Here is a 14140-nt window from a genome sequence, read left to right on the forward strand (position 1 = left end):
TTTTTAACCCCCGGGTCTTTTTCTCCTCCCTTTTCCTCTCCCCCCCCCCCCCCCTCATTCATGTTCATTTGCATAATAAGTTAGAACTGCTCTGAAGTTTGCACTGATTTCTTTCTTAACTTTGCTGGAACACATTTTAAAGTGATAAAAAAAAAAGAAACTTGAATTGTCAGTATGATAACGTCACATGTTGAATGGCCTATTTTTTGGGGGGGCGTGAATGAAATATGTTTGTGTGTCAGTTACAATGAAGGATGTGTTTTTTATATTTTTTATGTAAAGATTCACAATATCAGGTGGGCTTGGACAATGTAATTCGATAACAAGAGGCTCGCTACGTTTAAAAACCTTTTTTTTCTTATTTTACTCATCTCGATACAAAATAGTGTGTTGAAATGTACAATGCGTTGCTAACAAAATAAAATTATTTACAAAGTCCTGGTATAAACGTCTTACAAAAAAGTAGTGTGCTTGAAAACACACTTACAGAATGAGAATTATTGCACAAAGAGGAGTTTAGTGTGTTGCGACAACAAGGTCTGGGTAATAATATAAAGTATTTATCACAAAAATTCAAAGTAGATTTGCTTGCAGAGAACAGCCGCCAGTGCAGAGGTTTCCGCCTGCAAAGTTGCATTTCTCAAAATCGCCTCTTCCCTCGCACTGTCACTTCAAGTAGCTGTTTGCATAAATGTGACTGGCTAATAGCCATTGGTCACATGCAGATTAACTTTAAAGAAGCACAAGCAGTCCACTGGCTGCTGCCTTGATGGTCTTCACACACAGTTAGGCAGATCTCCTTGGGTGAGCAGGACAGGTCCCCTTGGCTCAGCTCCAGTCCAGGAAAAAAAAAAAAAAAAAAAAGGGGAGCTTTCCAGGAGCATTTGCCTCTCTGCACCAGCTGCACAGAGAGCATTTCCTACATGTCCTTCTAAAGCATCCGCTTTGCCCAAGTGTCACATGGAATAGACAATTAAAACCTGTTGTGATGTATATAAAAACCCACCTTGAAAAAGTATTTCTAACCCTTTACATTTTCCAGTCATATTTTGTGACATTCCAACCGTGTACGTCAGTGAATCGTACAATCACTGATCGTAGGTGCTATACGTTCAATATGAGCTCGGATTAATTGCAAAAATCATGCAAAATCTGTGTCTAGATGTGCAAAGCTTCAAATGACTTGAAGCTGATTGAGATGATTCTAGTATTCATTTCAGGGGACTGAATGCTTGTCTATTTGTAAACCATGCATCATTTTCCATCCATTTAAAAAAACAAAACATAACTTCACATGAAACCCTGATAATACACATTCAGGTTTTGGTTGTAATGTCACAAAATGTGAACAGTATCCCAACCCGCTCGCTCCAGGGGTTGGGATACTTTTGTAAGACGCCATAATCCACAAATATAACGGTGTTCTGGCTTGGTTGTGTAACCGCGAGTCAATCCGTCATTTAAACAGAGGGGACTCGTAATGTGGGCCCCCCCTGCAGAGCTGGACGGGCGCCATGCTCTGTTTGTTTCCGAGCCTGTCTCAGTGTTTCCCTCTGGCTCTGCTCACAGCTATGTTTTGGATGTGCTTCCACAGCAGAGAGGGGTCCGACTCGTTGTGTCTTATCAGGGACTCCAGCCCCTCGGCCTGGTCGAGGCTCTGCCAGTAATCCTGCGGCCATATTTGCAACCATCTGCAGACAGATATGCAAACAGATTAGGCTAATTTCAGAGGCCGGCTCAATTAGACAATAAAAACAATTTCTCTCCCCTCGGCTTGACAGAGCAGGCGGTATTCCCACCTGGCACAGTCAGCGATTTAACCCCAACTCACCCGTCATCTGCTGGCAGGTCTTTGATGTCTCCGTACCCCGGACTGGGCAGTGGGCAGCCCATGTGGGAGTTGCTGGCCATTTTACGCTGAGGAGGTTGGGTTTTTTGGGGGGCTTTCCTATATGCCCTCTCGGCAGCCAATCGGGCATTCTCCTGGTCACAAACATAACATTCAAATCCATTTAAGTAGTTAGGCTTGCTCATGTCGTTTACTCCCCACTCACGGGAGTCCAAGCCCGCCAGCAAGCGAGTGTTGGTAATCCTTCTGGGGTCCTTGAACTCTAAATATCTAACGTATTCATCATCGTTCTCATCCAGACGCTTGAGAAAGTCAGCGAGAGCTTTGGGAGAGGGAAAGCTATCTATAATTACGACAGAGTGGTCATTGGGCATCCAATCAGCCACCACCGGGGAGCCGCGATAGACGGGCACGCAGCCCTGATGGAGGGGCCGCCACAGCTTCTCCGTCATGTAATCTGGACACACGCCATTCTCCAGTGCCAGGTGGAACTTGTAGCGGGCGACGAAATTCATGAATCCGGGTTCCTCGCCAGTAGCGGTGGCCGTGTCCTCCAGGTGTTCCGGTAGGGGCCTGTTGTTCAAGCATTTCCCATAGGAGTCCACCTAAAGACGGGAAGGAGAGAAGGATGGAAGCGAGAGATGAGAAGAAGCAGCCAGGACACATTTATCATGGCAAAATAATAGCAAACCTTTCTGAGCTCAGGCTCTATTTATGGAACTTGTGAAAACCCTACAGAAAGGGAAGAAGAGGATGGGTGGATTTTACAGAATAGGCAAAGGAAGAAATAGGAATATTTTCCAAATCGACTCGTTTTTCTTTTTTCTTTTTTTTTCAGCCCTATGTAGAGCTGGGAAACCCTAATCGACTTCCACACTTCTGAACTGCATAGGAACTCTTTCTTTTGACATAAATTACTCATGACACAATACAAATAGGATCATGAGACTGACCTTTGCTAATTGACTTTTAACATTCTACTTCAAACATGTTAGTTAGATTATCTGATTTAACAGAACCTGTCTTTTTTAAAGAGAGTCCTACAAGAGGCAGAGGACATTCGTCACTCTCTAAATCATCCACTTAATGGTAAATTTAAGCTCCTACTGTCTGGGAAGAGATTCAGGAAGCCCAAATCAAGAACCGCCAGAACCACCAAAAACTCTTTTGTTAGCCAGGCCATTGTTCTGATCAGTTTTAAATGTGATTGGGTCAGACCTAGTCATGCAGCCTGTGTTACTGACATTTGTACTGATATTTCAAATATTTGTTTTTCACTACTTTGCTATGTTGTTGTGCGATTGTGTTCGCGTTTGAAATTTTTTTCCCACCTTGCTGCAGAGACAATTTCCCTGGAGGGAAAAATGAAATGGTTCTGATACTGATCATGTGTTTGTTTTTTTTTTGTTTTTTTAAGCCAGCAGACACAGATGAACATATATTTTTCATCGAGTTCCTCACTGCTCACTGCACTTGCAGGAGCCGTGAGGAAAAATCTGCCTGGCAACAACGAGAGTTAATGAGATTTTTGACTCAAAAAGGTTGTGCTGACCTATAAACTGCTTTCAGACAATATAGTACACCTTTCTGTTCCCAGATGGAGCATTAATGGTGCATTAAGGGCTAATGAAACCAAAACTAATTTCCAAAACTAATTTCGGATGCAGTTTAATAACAACTAAACAAAAACCCTTAAGTCTTCTTAATAGAAACGCACGTCAAACATAGAACATTTGCAAATGATTCCTGAGCATCTACATGGCTCATCAATGTGCAATTAATCAATAGCAGACAGTATCTGTATATTTTTGTAATCAATGATGCTGCAACAACGGTGCTATTCTCTCATATGTCTGAATTTACCCCCAAAGATCTCGTTCATAATAATTAAAGCGGAAACGAAAGCTCCTGCCAAGCACTGTACCTCGATGTACTTCATGAGTTCGCGAACGTATCGGTCTCTGTCTGACGGCACGTCACAGTGAGACTGCATATAAAGAACAGGAGCCAAGCCCTCCCTCCTGAGGCGGTTCTTCTCCTCCAGAGACACAGCCACAGGCTCCAGCAGGTACTCCAGGGAGGGCAGCCACTGCAGGGTCAGGGGGTAGTCTGACTCCCTGCGAAATGTGGCCGTGTAATTAAACAGCCGGATTCCGGGTCCGTGCGAGAGGACATAGTTGTTCATCGGTGACTCCTCGTGGAAAAGTGCCCAGGTCTGGTGGCGCAGACGAGGGAGTGGAGCCTCGTATGCCCTGAAGTCCGTCCCGTAAAAGATGATGGATGCCGTCCTCTTGTACAGCTGGACCTTTTCGAGAACGAGAACAGGTCGAGATGAAACAGGGTAACAATAATTAATATAAATGCAGGCATATACACAGTGCCTTGCAGACGTGTTGTACTCTTGAACTTCTGCTAATGTTTAAGATGCTAAAACCCAAATTTCAATGTGTTTTACTGATATTTTACGACTTAGACCAGGGCCGTCAAACTCACTTTCATTTTGGCCGTATCAAGATCGCAAAAGTCCTCAAAGGGCCGGTTATAGCAGAATGTATTGGTAAATTTACTACAATATATAGAATATATGTATAAATAACTTTCTTTGTATTTTAATATCAAGTAATAAAAGCATGTTTCACATTGATGTAATTAAGAGAAATTACTGCTTTGAGAAAACTGCTTTGATTTGATTGATAAAATAGTATTTCAGCACATAGCTGCTATTTATGAATCCCACTATAGCTTGGAGGGCCATGTAAAAACGTATTGTGGGCAGGATTTGAATTGTCACACGTGACCTAGACCAATAGAAAAAAGCTACAATTTTTAAAGTAGAAGAACATTCTGCATAATTTTCCAAAGTCTGTACAAATAGAAGTCCATAAATTGTCCCAAGCATTTTCATTCAGCAGCTACCTCACACTGAAATTACAGCCGCAAATGTTTTGGGATATGTCATTACTGGGTTTATATTTCGGGAGACTACGATCTCAAACTATGTCAGACTGAATGGAGAGAGTCTATGAACATCAATTTTTATGGCTTACTTTAATGATTGGCTATCGTACAGCCATTCCTGTCATTTAATTAAGACAGCCATGTTTTGGCAGGTGTTTTGTGCTGCTGTACTCTTTTCCTCTCCAGGTGAGGGACTGAACACCTTATTGAGATAATGAAAGCTTTGGATATTGTTTTATAACCCATATATGCTTTGAATGTCTCCACAGCTTAATCCCTGACCTGTCTGCTCTTCATGATGCTGCCGTTCTCTAACAAAACCTCTGAGGCATTTACAGAACAGCTGCATTTAGACTGATATTGAATCACACACAAATGGACTGTATTTACGCATAAGGTGACAACATCTAAAAGAGAAATGGTGGGAGTGGATTTAAATTAAACAGATCAGCGTAAAGAGGGGTAAACACATAGGCACGCCACACTTTTCAGATTCTATTAAAAAGGAAAAAGGGAGAGAAACGTCAGTTTTGATCTATTTGTGTTAATCTATCACATACTGCTTATAAAATACTTTGAAGTTTAGTGTTCCAACGTGACAACGAGTGATAAAGTAGGAGGAGTATTAACACTAATGCAAAACACTGTATTTTCCTGCTATTCAAGCCCAGACTTCCAGGAAAAACTTTAGTTGTTGGTCTCTCTTGTATACCTTGCGATTGCTCGTCACCAAGCAGGAGGACGTGGCGCAGTCGATGCGTTCAGTGTCACCGGGGAAATGTGGGAAAAGACCCCCGCTCCACCACAGGAGAATGGGCAGCTCCCTTTTGCTGCGACGGTCACTGTTCCCTGGTCCTCTGTATGAGGCGACGGAGGCAAACTCCATGTCCGACAAAGCGCTCTGTGGCTGAAAGGCTCCTCGGTCCGACACGTCCAGGCGCAGCTGGTCTCCAGAGAGGGAGGCGAAGGAGACCCACACCCAGCAGAGGACAGCGAGCAGCCCCAGACCCACGCAGGGTAGCAGCCTCCTCCTACCTGCCATCTGCGAAACGGGTAAAACAAATAATAAAAATAAAGGTTCCCCTACCTCCATGTTCACTATCATGATGTGTTATGAACTCTGCCAAACAAAGTGAACATCTCTGGGACTAAACCTCCCAGTTATCCAGATATATCGAAGCAATAACGCCATTTTTCACATATATCACTATGAAATACACAAAATGCATACTAAATGTCTAAGAAATAAAATATGTATTTGTATTAAGAGTAAAACTTACCTCTGATGAACGCTTCTAACGGTTTATTCACCAACATCAGTAACAACAGACTCTTCCTCGTCGCAATAAATGTTACCCTCCTCTGGCGCCACCTACAGCCAAGCAAAATCAAAGCAGCAGCAAACGCAGAATCAGTCGAGTTTGTTGAGGGTTTTTTTTTTTTGTTGACAATCTCAACTTGCTATGTCCTTTCATGTCATGGTGAAATTCTGTAAATTAGGCAAATGTGATAATATGATTGAGTTCAGTTATTAACACAACAGTTACATAAAACGTAACAAATACTTTAGTTTTAAACAAACAAGTTACAGATACTATATTGCCCCAAAAATATTTTTAATTAAAAAAAAAAGTAAAACGAAGATAGACAAAGAAAAAAGTGACTTTTAACAGCTTGCTGCTGAGATATGGTATCCCACATACCTTAAATGAAGTGAGAGATTAACTGATATAGATCAACATAAACCCATTTAGCCAATCTACAACTTTTGCCTTGGATTGTTCCTAACCAATGTTTCAATGTATAGCCCATTTCAGACAACTTTATTAAACCACAACAGAACATGCATTTATTCATCTGTTAGATCAAAGTCATGTCAACTTTACTATCTGTCTATATTTACTTCTCAGGTCTTCATTTAAACTTTAGCTAACATATAATTAGTAAAATTATCTGACTTGGTGTCATTAAGTCATGTATGGACATGTCATCAAAGAGCCTTCATTTGTTTTCTTTGGAATCCAGCCTGTCAAGCCTCCTTGTTCTCCTGACATTTTAGCGGGCTTGACTTAGTTTCAGTTGACTGAAAAAAGTGCTGCAGAAAACAGTTTAGACTTTGTAGTCTGCACATGTTTGCACAGGTTTCACTGAAACATTCCTGGTTACTTCGACTGGACAAGCATTTAGCTCAAAGTCAGGTGTCTTCAGTGTTTATCGTTTAAAAGTCTATGCACAATGTTTCAATTACAGCTTTATTCACAAATTCCAATGGTGTGAAGGTTTCTCAGTGCAGTGTCAGGGCCATTTGCATCCAAAAGGCAGAAAGAATATTGGATCCAAGTCAGAATGTCAACACATCGAGGTTAATTCACAGAAAAGACATTTTATTTCATAGACTTGTCTAATATTATATACATTTAATAATATAACTAAATGGTTAATTTTATTTTATATTATATTATATTATATTATATTATATTATATTATATTATATTATATTATATTATATTATATACAAAAATATTGCTTGAGAAAATAAATAAACAAATAAATAAACATTTTTCAGATGCATTTGCGGGCTCTAGGACCCAGGTTCCCACGGCTCTTTAACGCCACTGGGCACGTCACGACACGTCTCGGTCAGATGCAGGGGAACCGGGCAGACTTCGCAGTGTTATTGACCAAAAATAAGGTGAGTGATAAATTGTATGTGTGGTTGGCGCATTCATCTAGGGAAACGAATCACAGAAGGGATACATTTCATTTGTGTTCAGCATTAAGTTTTTTTTCTTTTTTTTCTTTTCTTCCACATAGTTGTAAGTTGGTTACACAGTGAGGCTAACGGTTAGCTTGACCAGCAGCAGAATGTCAACAAGCTGTCAGACTAGCCGCTTAGCTTCTGAATCGCTACTCTTCGTTTCATTGTCAGGAGGCTGAGGAGGATTTTAGTGTCAGCTGCTCGTTTCGGTTCCTTATTAACTTCTGCTTTCTGAACAAGTGAGTTCAGGAAGAGTTTGTTGTTTGTTTGTTTTTTTTATTGTTGCCTTCACTCAAAGTGGACAAGCTTGAACATGTCAAACTTGATGTTTGTTTTGAGGTTGCAAAGCACGCTGTTATCACTCAGATTGTCGCTTCTTTTAATGTGATGCTGCTGTTTATCCCCCCCCCCTCTCTAACAGGGTGTTTTTATGTTCTTGTTCATCTCTCTTATTCATCTATTATTTTTATGCTTAAAAATAATAATGCTTAAAGTAATGAAACATTAGGCTGGAGACATCTCGGTGCCTCACCCCTGTCGCTCTGCTTGTGAAACTGGTTAACCATTACAAATCTGTAATATTGGTTTCATGTCCCAAACAGTTTCATGCAGGTGTGCTTAGTCTCAAACCCAAGGTCTAGAAGCCCTAAAGTTTTCTTTCAGTATTCTGTTTATAGTATTATAGCTATAAAAAAAACTATAAAACTGAATCTGAGTATGAAAAATCAAAAGCAGACCACAAAACCTGATACATTTTATGTATAAAGCGCCGTTTCCAGGATGACAAAAACAAACAAAAAGAAGTCCTTATTACCGTTGAACCCTTCACTGTGTATTTACAAACACAAAAGAGACTTGATATTAAGTATGTTGTGAATGTCAACTGAGAAGACATAAATAAGATTAACTTTAGTCATGAGTGCAAAGGAAATATCGTTTTCTTTTAAACCATTTAAAATGTAATTGCTGCGGCTGTTAGATTTTCATGCAAATTAAAATAACTACGTATTTTTATTTTGTTGCCGTGTGTCATAATAGATTTACTCTGGAGAAAGGTCGTACCCATTTAGTTTACTCACAGGAGAAGGAAATACTTAATGAATCCAATGACAGCACTGGTGCTACTACTTTCCATTCACACGGAAACAGCAGGTGTTTGAGGATCTGAGCACACGAAAGCATGATAACAGTCTCAAGCCGATGTCCGCACAGTTGTAATCTGATCCATGCACTTTAGCTGTGCATGCGTATTTAATGATTTGTGAGGACGGTAAGGTTTTGTAATGCACATTTGCTGCCATCTTAAATTACACGAAATTCATTTATTTGTGATGGGCTTTTTGTGGCTTCTCAATTATTATCCAAGACTAATTTGAATGTATTCCTTAATTGCTTATCGCTTCTTGCTCTTCTTTCTCTGTCTTGGTTACGTTGACGCTGATCTTCCATCCATTGCAGTGGCCTGAAACCCACCAGAGAGGCCTAACCAGGTGGGAGGAAACACGATGAGTAGGAACAACGTGCTTCTGAAAGTGATCCTGCTGGGCGATGGCGGAGTCGGGAAGTCCTCTTTGATGAACCGCTACGTCACAGACCGCTTTGACTCGCAGTCGTTTCACACCATTGGCGTGGAGTTCCTTAACCGAGACTTGGAGGTGGACGGGCGCCCGGTCACCCTTCAGATCTGGGACACGGCGGGTCAGGAGCGCTTCAAGTCGCTTCGCACCCCGTTCTACCGGGGCGCAGACTGCTGCCTGCTCACGTTCGCTGTCAACGACTTGCAGAGCTTCCTAAATCTCAGCTGCTGGAAGAAGGAGTTCATGTTCTACTCTGACGTTAAAGAGCCGGAGAGCTTCCCTTTTGTGGTGCTGGGCAACAAGGTCGACATGGAGCGGAGGGAGGTCGGGGAGGACGAAGCACGGGCCTGGTGCGAGGAGAACGGCTGCTGCCCTTACTTTGAGACCAGCGCTAAAGACGACACCAACGTCACGGCTGCGTTCGAAGCAGCTGTCCGGGTGGTTCTAGCTGCTGAGGACCAGATCGGTCACGCACTACTCGGCAGCACGATTGATCTTCACGGCAACCGTAAAACCTCTCGCGGCTCATGCTGCTGATGGTTCATGGGGTACTAAGCTGTTTCTCGCTGAAACTTGCCTGTTTGTTCTGACAACAGGTGTACTGTAGGCTTAAGGTACAGCATCCAGTAAGGACACTATGCAGGAGATGCAGCTTGTGTGAGGAAGCTGGTGTCGGGGATTTCAGCTGCCGTCTTGTGAGCTGAATTGTTGCTCTTATGAAGGTACAGGCATTCTGCGACAGGCGCGCTCGTCTTTTCTGCTTTCAGTGCTATCTCACAAGATATTGCATCCTTCTCTGTTTATATGCGAGGGTGGTATCAAATAATGGAATGAAGCATTGTCTTTTATCTCGTATACTGGAAGACAAAGTGTGCCATTTTTCTCATAAATACGCAGAAATACTATGCTTTCTGATCTCAAAGTGATTAGGCGTGGGTTATTGGTATGAAGATAAAAATGAAAGTAATGATTTCAATAACCATGAAAATCCCTCCATCGCAACACTCGTATGGTTTAAAATTATTTTTAAAGAGATACAAAAGAAAGTCCTGGAGTTTTCTCTGCCTGCGTTGGGCATACAGTAAAGCAGAGTTGCCCCTCCTCCACTTGTTTTTGTTTTTTTTTTCCTCCTACTCACTGAAAGTAGACCAATTTAGTAGTTTGAAAATATTTCTAGCTGACCTTCACCTTTATTAAAGTGGTGCTGTTTTAAAATGACTGTTTTAAGAATTATCTGATAAGACGTGTAACGAGCCATTACATCATAGTATTCATTTTAACTTGCATAAGCAAACTATGAAAATCTCAAACTACCTAGAGTCCCTTGACTATCTGAGCTGCTTGTATTGATTAGGTTTGGGCCAGTATGAAGGTATATCAAGTTTTTAAAAAAGTGATATCTTTAAAACAAATATCTTTGGTCATACCGTTTCTAAGGTCTAAAGTTATTATACTATGATAAAGTGACGATGTAGCTAAAATTTTCTTTGGCTGCCCCGCCTCCATTGTATATAAATGCGCACTGCTGGTCAGCTTGCTGAAAGAAATTGGGTTTTATTTTTTCATACTCAAAGAAAAGCCCAATCCGGCCTAAAAAGACGGTCAAGGTGTCAAAAAAAAAAAAAAAAAAACGGCATCCTTCGCCCTTGCTTGGGTGTTTTAATGCTGCATTTGGAAGCTAGAAGCTTACTAGTGAACTGTTGTGACTAAAATATGCAACACATAATCAAATCTTTGCGTGAACAGAGGTAAGCTGTTGTTTCTACTGGAGACTACAGAAAAAAATTCATATCAGTCCATACCTAATGGTGATATACTAAAAAGTATTAACTATGGTACTATACTGTGGAGTTACAAGCAAAAGTACACACAGACCATTTGAGTACTACAGTTTACACAAATGCTGACTGAGCTTCAATTTGTGGTACGATAAACTACAAACGTTGGCACTCTAAAAAAGAAAGGCTACAAGGTGCATTCAGTAGAAAGGGAATGTTGATCATCAGGTTTACGGTTTTGCCCGTGAGCATCAGTTACGTGGTAGTCTTTTGTTTGCCTCTGCACTACGTTGAGGCTGGGTGTAATTGAGAATTTAATGTCTCAGCTGCGACAGTTTACCAGGCAACGAATGCCTGTTGAGCAAAAATAATTAAAAAATCGTTCTGCCTCTGGCGTTTTTTTATTTCTGTCCAATAGTCGCAATGGGCTTCAGTGTTTGATCAGGGACAGTCGAAGAAACTTTTCCTTGCTAGGTTGAATGGCTCTAATTATAAACGGCCTCCCTGTAATCCTGCGTCGGCCTCAACATTCCAGTCTTCTAACTTTGCCTCACCTGAGGGTCTCCTGAGCATCACTGATAAATGATGAACATCTCATTACTTCCTGTGTGTATATTCTACATCACCTCTTCATTCTTACGGCATTTGGCAAAAACATACTAAGCACTTGGGAAAGTTGTTTACATCCGTCATTGTATTCACATACCTGACACTGGCCACAGGTACATTTCACTTTGTTTTTATTGGTGGTGGCCAGAAGGCTCTGTTTTTTGGGGGTTTTTTTTTTCCATGTATGGTATTGGATAATGTTACAGCTAATACTAATTTAAACTGAACTGTCATTATGTATGTGTAGTACTTAATTTTTTTATTTTTTTTTCCAGATAAAATATATTATCTTTTTAACTAAAAGGTCCTATATTCTCGCATCTTTTTGTTGCATTTTGTTTGTCACAGCCTGAGATGCATCGTTTACCTACCAATATCAAAAGTTTAAACATTTGTCTTTTTGAACTAATGGTAATTGCAAGAATTCACTGTGAAAGTGAACTGAGTAAGGTACTGTTACATTAATCAAACTATAAGCTGACAATGAGGAGTTTGTTTGTGTTGGGTCATCTCACCTCTTTGCTACTTTTTACTGCTGTAATTTTTCAGTTTTTAATACATTGATGTTCCTGATATGAAAAAGGGAAGTCTGCCACATGACCTAAAACCTCTGCCTCCGTTCATATCCGTCCTCTAGATGTCCCATACTTACATTGCCAGCCTTTGACTTATGCTGTAAGGAAATGTGGTTTTGAGACTAAAATCTACCCACAACTTCTTGTTCACTCATTTTATTTTGATCGGATATCTCTTGTGTTTCGTAAATTACGCAACAGGATTACAAAATGAGGTTAGAACTACAATCAGCGTAAATGGTTCATATTAAATATGGAGAATTTAAACATTTTTTGCAATTACCTCCGTCTCCTAAAAATGGATCACTACCTATAGAAATGAAATGGGACAACATGGGTAAGTTTTAAAAAGGCAACTCTTTGGTGCAAATTAGCAAAGGGGTAAGATGACCCAGTGTTGCATTGTTTTACAGAAACTGTGAGCTGAAGATGTAATTTAAAGACTACACCAACTCTTAAAACGAGGGCTGATAGCTGTCGGTTATTCTTGTGATTTAACTTCTATTTTCTTACACTGCTGCTTGAGTTTTATCTAGTTTTCATAGTGAAGTCTGTCATGTCTTTTTTTAACCTGAAATCAACATTGTTAGTAAAATCAGTGTTGGCCAAGAGCACATTTCCTATGTTCTGATCATTTTTCCCATGTTTCTGTAATATTTATGAACGTAATCTTTCCATGTTTTTTAATTTTAAATTTTTTAAATGTAAAAGAATATCGTTTTACTTTGTGTGCTCAACTGATGAGTGCAGCTTGATCTGTGCAGAACAATAGTTTCATTTTGATTATGTGCTGATCTGCGATAGCTGCCCTTCCTCTACTTTGCACTAGTAATAGTAACGCTGAAGAATTCATCTCCAGTGCTTGGCTTCAAATAAAGTGTGCGTCATACCAGATGGTGATTCTGTTTGCATTTTTACACCTGGAAGACTACTTGTTTCCTTCTTGCCATCTGCAGTCGCATAAAAATCCCACACATTGTTATTGCTGCATAGGTTGTCTCTAAATATGTTATAGCATCAGGGTGACATTTTACCTGCCCTCTCTCTTATTTGACTTTCATGGCATCGTCCAGTGTGTCCTAAACAACCAAAAGCAAGTGTTGTCCTTTGAAACCGCCAACTGTGATCCTCTTCATTAAAATGGAAATCAAACATGCATTGCATTTTTATTTTCCCCCTTCAGTAAAAGGACATTAAGCATGCACTGCACACCGAAATCAGATCTGGGCACAGACAAATCCAATCAGCTTTTCAAAAATTTGATAATGGAAATCAACTAGAACCACTAAATACAAAGATTATGCCCAGATTAACAAAAAACAATAACACCTAACATATGTATTCCAATTTACAACTTAAGATTGAATGAATAGTGTCTCATATCCTAGAGAAAACAAAGCAATTCAATCTACGTAACAACCGCTATTAAACTGAAACGATATACAATGCAGACCTATCCGATTAATTGCGACGGCTGTAAGGAGCAGAACTTCAGCGCCGTCAGGAGATGTCAAATGTGTCGGCAGAGTACGGAGAGGACGGCGTCCCCCCTCTGTCCCTCTGCATCCTTCTATAAAGGTCATAGCCTCTTCGCTCCTCTTTGGCCCTGTGCTTCAGCGTCTTCACATGCACTTGGTACACAGCCAAGTGGAGGCAACAGTGCACCTGTGGACACAACGAGGAAGTACAAAACATTTGTACAAAACACCCTGACCCCTGATTCTGGCCAGGAGCCAGGGATGGCGAACGAGTAAAACAGGCACAGAGACTTCACAGGCTCAAAATGAAAGTTATTAAAGGCAGTGTGCTCAATCGTTCCATTTATTTTCAAACAGTACATTACCAACACGCACAAAAGGAAAGAAAAATGTATATCTACTAGGCAGCTTTATATCCTACAAATAAAACTCAGCTAAGGAAGGTTTCATCAATAAAAATAACCAGTAGAAAGATTTTTTTTTTTTTTTTTTTTTTTTTTTTTTTGGGGGGGGAAAAATTTACAAAAAAACCCCCCTATAAATCCCTTTCCTCCCGGG

The 14140-nt window shown here is 40.5% G+C and overlaps 4 protein-coding genes across 5 annotated transcripts in view; 2 read left to right on the forward strand and 2 right to left on the reverse strand.

Moving 5' to 3' along the window:
* znf185 (zinc finger protein 185 with LIM domain) overlaps nucleotides 1-172 on the forward strand; it is an 8357-nt gene extending 8185 nt beyond the window's left edge. Inside the window, exon 10 of the mRNA XM_015061101.1 lies at nucleotides 43-172. The gene's annotated coding sequence lies outside the window, so the exon portion shown is untranslated. The remainder of the gene's footprint in view (nucleotides 1-42) is intronic.
* Nucleotides 173-275: 103 nt separating this feature from the next.
* On the reverse strand, nucleotides 276-6198 carry fut11 (fucosyltransferase 11 (alpha (1,3) fucosyltransferase)). Its single transcript, XM_015061095.1, has 5 exons — nucleotides 6088-6198; nucleotides 5520-5849; nucleotides 3774-4154; nucleotides 1832-2454; nucleotides 276-1691 (listed from the first exon to the last, which is right to left on the reverse strand). The coding sequence occupies exons 2-5, from the start codon at nucleotides 5847-5849 to the stop codon at nucleotides 1541-1543; spliced, it is 1485 nt and encodes a 494-aa protein (XP_014916581.1). The 5' UTR covers nucleotides 6088-6198; the 3' UTR covers nucleotides 276-1540.
* On the forward strand, nucleotides 5791-12998 carry rab9b (RAB9B, member RAS oncogene family). 2 transcript variants are annotated; one of them, XM_015061100.1, is made up of 4 exons: nucleotides 5791-5860; nucleotides 7374-7499; nucleotides 7622-7804; nucleotides 9024-12998. In XM_015061100.1, exon 4 carries the CDS (start codon nucleotides 9071-9073, stop codon nucleotides 9677-9679), a length of 609 nt encoding a protein of 202 aa, XP_014916586.1. In that variant the 5' UTR covers nucleotides 5791-5860; nucleotides 7374-7499; nucleotides 7622-7804; nucleotides 9024-9070; the 3' UTR covers nucleotides 9680-12998. The 2 variants fall into 2 exon arrangements, with proteins under 2 accessions (XP_014916586.1, XP_014916585.1); XM_015061099.1 differs by lacking the exon at nucleotides 7622-7804.
* A 245-nt stretch (nucleotides 12999-13243) lies between these two features.
* The window catches only part of plp1a (proteolipid protein 1a), a 10664-nt gene continuing 9767 nt past the window's right edge, over nucleotides 13244-14140 (reverse strand). The window contains exon 7 of the mRNA XM_015061097.1: nucleotides 13244-13769. Within this exon, the coding sequence (XP_014916583.1) occupies nucleotides 13605-13769 (165 nt within the window). The 3' untranslated portion in view covers nucleotides 13244-13604. The remainder of the gene's footprint in view (nucleotides 13770-14140) is intronic.

The sequence above is a fragment of the Poecilia latipinna genome, unplaced genomic scaffold (assembly GCF_001443285.1).
Source record: "Poecilia latipinna isolate Pla-1442-1.1 unplaced genomic scaffold, P_latipinna-1.0 Scaffold1777, whole genome shotgun sequence".
NCBI lineage: Eukaryota > Metazoa > Chordata > Actinopteri > Cyprinodontiformes > Poeciliidae > Poecilia > Poecilia latipinna.